General features: G+C 45.4%; 1 protein-coding gene across 1 annotated transcript; it reads right to left on the reverse strand.

Moving 5' to 3' along the window:
* Positions 1 to 2,247: 2,247 nt before the first annotated feature.
* LOC125528479 lies at positions 2,248 to 5,889 on the reverse strand (the record flags this gene model as incomplete). Its single annotated transcript, XM_048692948.1, is given in 3 exon segments — positions 2,248 to 4,084; positions 4,509 to 4,586; positions 4,999 to 5,889. Coding segments are annotated over 3 exon segments (2,535 nt in total), but the record flags the coding sequence as incomplete, so codon positions are not given.
* Between the last annotated feature and the right edge of the window lie 27 nt (positions 5,890 to 5,916).

Consider the following 5,916-nt stretch of genomic DNA (forward strand, 5'->3'; position numbering starts at 1 on the left):
GTTTGTATTTGAATGAACGCAGCACGCGGGGGCGCCGGCGGATCGCCCAGCGAGTCGCCCGAGCTCGGGGGAGCCATCAGTGTTCCAGACTACTAGTAAGATCCCTTCATCATATCCATTCCCTTCCAACTCCAAACAACAGGATACACCAAAAAACCTAAAGATACATAGCCAAAAAGTAATGCATCAAGTTCCTTGTAAAGATGTTCATACACCTCAGTGGATATCATGGATGAATGGGCATTACAACAAGCAAATTTTAACAGCATCCGTGCAAAAACGTTGCAAGATCCCATAAATAATCGTTCCCCTCCCACTTTAAACAGCAAAGATACATCAAGAAATGAAAGGTACAGACAAAAATATCATCAAATTCTGCTTAAGCAAGAAGCATGAAGAATACAGTCTCACCTGAGTAAAGAATCAGAAATCAGGATCCTGTGTTGTAGAAGCACACATAGGATATCCCCGTAGATACTAGTACAACAAAATAATGGTATCATGGATGAATGGGCTTTACACCGTCAAGAAAAAAAATGAATGGGCTTACAAGCAAGAAGTTTGCATATTACAGGAAACTAGTTACACCTCTCGTTTCTGTGGGAGCAACATACTCGAATTTAATCAAAAAGCATTCAACACCAATCTAAATTTCGAAGGGGGTAAAATTACCGCCATTGGCTAACTACTTGTGACAACCGGCAAGGGGGCGAAAGCAAAAAAAAAAAAAGCTCTTCTGAGTTCCCGGGCTCACAGTGTCGTAAACTGTGTAGACTTACCTGGAGACAAATCTCACATGATGAACTAGAAAAAAAATTGAAAGGTATGGCATATGCCAGGTCAAAATAAGCTGGGGACTAATAGGTTGATGGACACAGAGCCAAATCGAATATCCGGAGTGTATATGTGCAACAAGAAAACCATCAACATACTGCATCCCACTGTAGCATGAAAGAAAAGGTAACACCATGCCTGCCAAAATGCTGCAAGACCTCAGAAATAACCATTTCCTTCCAAACAACTGGATACATCAATCAAGGAACTGAAAGATACAGCCAAAAAATGCATCAAATTCCACATAGGCAACACGATCCGGTTTTGCTGGAGCACGCACGGGCACAGGACGCCTCAGTAGATACCATGGATGAGCGGGCATTACAACAAGCAACAACTTGCCTACAAACTGGAGGCGAAAGCAGCCATGATAGCTGGGAGTCAGAGTTAGCGAGATGGAAGCAAGCTGCTCCGCCACTTGGGTTGTGCGGGAGACCGACGAACCTCAACTGAGAAGCTGACATGAATCTGTTGTGCAGTTCAATCTAGCTCACATGGCAATGCTCGGGCTTTCTTCTCCAACTCGAATTCCTAATGCATCTCATTCCCAAACGGTTCATCTATAAGTGCTTTGTTTTTTCGCTCTCACCCTTGGAGATGCCACTTGTTCTTTCACTCTCTGCTTTCTTCTCCACCAACTGTGTTTTATAGACAAGATCCATAGCTATAGGTGCACCGTTCAACCACTCAAGAGGTACAAACTTGAGTGTTTGCACGGATCGCCCGACTTGGAAGATCTTCATACATTTATGTAAGGTTCCTTGAAATGATTTCACAAAATGAATTGATGACGCGAGCTAGGTAGTCTTCCTTCAGCTACTGAAGGAATACTCTTATGTACTCTGTTTTCAATATGCAGTACTTCATTTTGTGGTTCCGTTTGCCCCTGAAAAATGAAGATATCTCAAATTTGGTAAGGTTATTGGTGATGGCTGCACATAAATCCAGTTTGTTCCTTTTTATTGTGAATGTGTTTATCGCACTACATGAAGAAAACTGAATCGCTTGTATGTTCTCTCATTCAGTTAAACCGCCCATACAGCCCACGAGCGATAACAAAACTGAACTCTCTGTTTATATAGTCAGGAATTTTAGAGAAATAAAATGCTCTTTTTAGTTCCAGGCACACAGCGTCGTAAACCGTGTCGACTTAATGGAGACATATCTCACATCATGAACTGGAAGATAGAAAAATGAAAGGTATAGCATATTTCAGGTCAACTAACATGGGGAGTAATAGGTTGAATGCATACGAGAAATAAGAAAATCATCAGCATCCCACTGTTTGCATGAAAGAACAGCATATAGTACAGTTGAATTCAGAAAGAAACTGGCAAACAAAGTCTAGAACTAAATATATCAAAGATAAAAGCATGCCTACAAAAACGCTGCAAAACCTCGTAAATAATCATGTCCCTCCAAACAACAGGATACATCAAGAAACTGAAAGATACAGCCAATAAATAAGAAATGCATCAAATTCCACATAGGAGCACGCACAGGACACCTCAGTAGCTATCATGGATGAATGGGCATTACAACAAGCAACAACATGCGTATTACATGAAACTGGGAACACTGCTTGTTTGCAAGTACATGGGAGCAGCATGCATGTGAATTTAACCCAAATTCATCCAACACGAGTCAAAATTACACCAGGGGTGGAAGTACCACCACTGGCTAACTACTTGCGATGCCGTCCGCCACCACCACCTCTCCCTGGTGAATGTCGGCCTCCACGTTGTTGTGGTCTTCTACCACGGAAGGATGAGTTCCCCTGATTAAACTGCCCCGAATTGAATTGCATCGGAGGCTGACCTCCATCTCCACGGGGTGAAGGCAGCGAATTGAACTGCATAGGAGGCTGACCTCCATCTCCACGGAGTGATGGTAGGGAATTGAACTGCATAGGAGGCTGCTGACCTCCATCTCCGCGGGGTGATGGTAGGGAATTGAACTGCATAGGAGGCTGGCCTCCATCTCCGTGCGTTGAAGGGAGGCGCCCATGTCCTTGCATGTTTGCATTTCCAGGAGGCTGATCTCCATCCTCATGTTGTGATGGGAAGCGCCCAAATCCTTGGGTGTTGGGAAATCCAGCAGGTGGCCCTTGGTTGCCAGCCATGTGTGGAAACTGACCAAAGTTGCCTTGCCCCATAGAAAATTGAGATGCCTGACCAAAAGGATGATTTACTGGCGGTCCACCAAATGGCATCATGTTTGCACTCATTGTGCTCCCTGGCATAAATTGTTGTTGGGCCATGGGCATTCCATTTGGGAAGCCACCAAAGTTCTGATTCTGTAAATACTGCTGGAACTGGTTGGCTCCCATAAGTATATTCTGCATAATATTAGCTGCAAGAGCAGCTCCATCAACTCCCATGTTTGGCTGCCCTGGAGGTGGAAGCCCGCCGGGCCAAACCATATTTGGCTGCTGAGAGAACTGCTGTGGATTGATGAAGCAACTGCCCATCTGATTTGCAAGTTGAACAGGTGATGGCATAGCATGATTCATTGAGATTGATGGCAGCATTTTTGGTGCGCTCATAGAAAAGTTTTGAGGACCTGTTTGTCGTGTTGCGCTGTCAGCAACAGCAGTTGCCATATCAGACCGGTGAAATAGAGGCTGTGCTCGGCGATCTGCTGTTGATGCATCATGGATTCTAGGTGGCATGTCCCTTGGTGTACTCATCGGAGAATTTTGTTGACCCGAATGATATGTCACACTGTCAGCCATATCCGAGCGGTGGAAACGACGCTGTGACTGGTGACCAGATGTCGGTGTATTGTGGATCCTTGGTGGCATGTCATTTCGAAATCCAGCACCCCTGGTCTGCGCCCTCTTCTTGTCACCAGAAGGTTTCTTAGAATCATGCGGCCTATCAGTCTGCCTTTTTACCAGTCGTAGTGATCTTTTGTACTCAGCCTCCTGCTCATCATCAGAGAATTCAGGTTCATCTGCCTCCTCATCATGGTCAGCAGATTCATCATAGCCTTTGGCATATAGCTCCTTCATATTTAGGATATGATCTGCAAACTCCACAACAAAGCAGACTGTAGTTCCTGCACTGATCCCAGCAGGCACTTCTTCCACGGAATTATACCGCACAAGATAGTAAGGGTTTTTTACAGGTCCAAATATTTCATCAACAATGCCAAGTGGCGTCCTGCTCTCAGTTATCCAGAGTATAGAACCCTCAGTCAGGGGACTGTGTTCCACTGATCCTTCAACAATCACTCTCTCCCCCATGATCTGGATGACCAGAAAACAGACAACCAATCAGTATATGGATCTCATAGGAAATATACTAGTATTTCAACAGTCTAAACAAGAACCCCTATCTGTCTACAAAAATATCTAACACTGGAAAAATATGCTATTCAAAATAATAGCTGCATTAATGAAATGTATAGACACAATCATCCAAACACTAACAAATTCCAGAATGCACTACTAATACAGTAAAAACATACATCAGTGAGTACCATAGATCTCTGGTTCTTACATTACAATTAGCTACTGGTTTTAACATGTACAGATAACGGTGACTGATTAAATCATCATCAGATTACATAGAAAGAACAGGTACCTATAAAGTGCTGGAAAAACACAGTTTTTGTTTCCAACAAATGCAAACAAAAATCTAGATGAAGTCAAAGTTAAATTCAAGACTTACAGCTGTAATTGTCCCCACTGGAAGTGCCTTATGATGCGGTTCCAACTGCACTTCAATCTTTGGAACTGGAGGAAGTACCTGCAAGGTATGGTACATCTACTTTAGAATAGAGATACAATCAAGGAACAACAATATTTTTACAGTTATATGAGTGGTTTTGGCATAGTTAAAAAAGCCGCGCCTAGCTCTATGCGGTAGCAAAACGGCAAGTGGCAAAACACACAATTAATGCCTAGTGCTTTTTTAAACTTTGGTTTTTGGCAACTGAGCCCAAGTATGTTCATGTAGCAACTACATAGGAATAGAAAATAATTTGTCGCTATGGTAGCTACAGAAAGTGCAGGATTTTCAGAAGAACAAATGGATAACTAAGCATTAACTTCTACTGGGCTATCAATTGAAAAAAATGACTATGAAACAAATGTTTATACAAGTCGGCTGCAACTAACTAGACCCAAGAGAGGTGCACATCGTGAGATAAACTTAATACCTCTACTTCATGTTTGGACTTGATAGGACCCTTTGGTGTTTCGTCATCATCCTCATCCTCGACTCCAGCCATAAGCTCACCCTCTTCAAGGAGGGCCTCCATGTCACTGGGACAACTATGCTTTTTGGCCACCGGCACTTCCTCATCACTGCTCGACGAGGCTTCACTCGACTCCTCATCATTCTTGGCCGGCTCCTCCTCCTCATCACTGCTTGATGAGGCTTCACTTAATTCCTCATCCTCGCTGCTCTCCGACTCTTCGTCCTTGCTCTCCTCCTCCCCCTTGCCTCCTCCACGCTCCACTTCCTTATTTACCATGGCCCCAGAACTCATCTCAGCATCAACAGAAGCAATGGTACTAGTATCAGCATCAACAGCACCTATGGCACTCATCTCAGCGTCAACAGAAGCCCCAGCGGTACTAGTCTCAGCATCAACAGCAGCTATGGCACTGGTATCAGCATCAACAGCAGCCATGGCACTAGTCTCAGCGTCAACAGCAGCCATGGCACTAGTGTCAGCAGCAACAGCAGCTACTGTACTCATCTCAGCATCATCCGGAGGTACAGTACTAGCCGCGGCATGAACGGCAGCTACGCTACTAGCATCAGCATCACCAGCAGCTACAGTACACATCTCGGCATCAATCGCTGCCCCCAAACTATCCTCTTGTGCAACGAAATCGCCAATCCGCAACACGGGAGCAGGCACCCCGCCCAATCCGCCGCCCAGCAGCACCACGGCCTCCTTCTTGACCTCCAACAGGACGCCGGGAGGAGCGTCGAGCAGGCCGGGCGGCCCGCCCTTGTCCTCCGCGGCCTCCCCCTGCCCCTCCTCGACGATTTGGTCCGCGCCCAGCCCGCCGCCTCCGGACACCGACGCAAAATCAATACCGCCCCGGGCCGCGGCCGCCGCCGA

This window comes from Triticum urartu, unplaced genomic scaffold, assembly GCF_003073215.2.
Source record: "Triticum urartu cultivar G1812 unplaced genomic scaffold, Tu2.1 TuUngrouped_contig_4903, whole genome shotgun sequence".
Classification (NCBI taxonomy): Eukaryota; Viridiplantae; Streptophyta; class Magnoliopsida; order Poales; family Poaceae; genus Triticum; species Triticum urartu.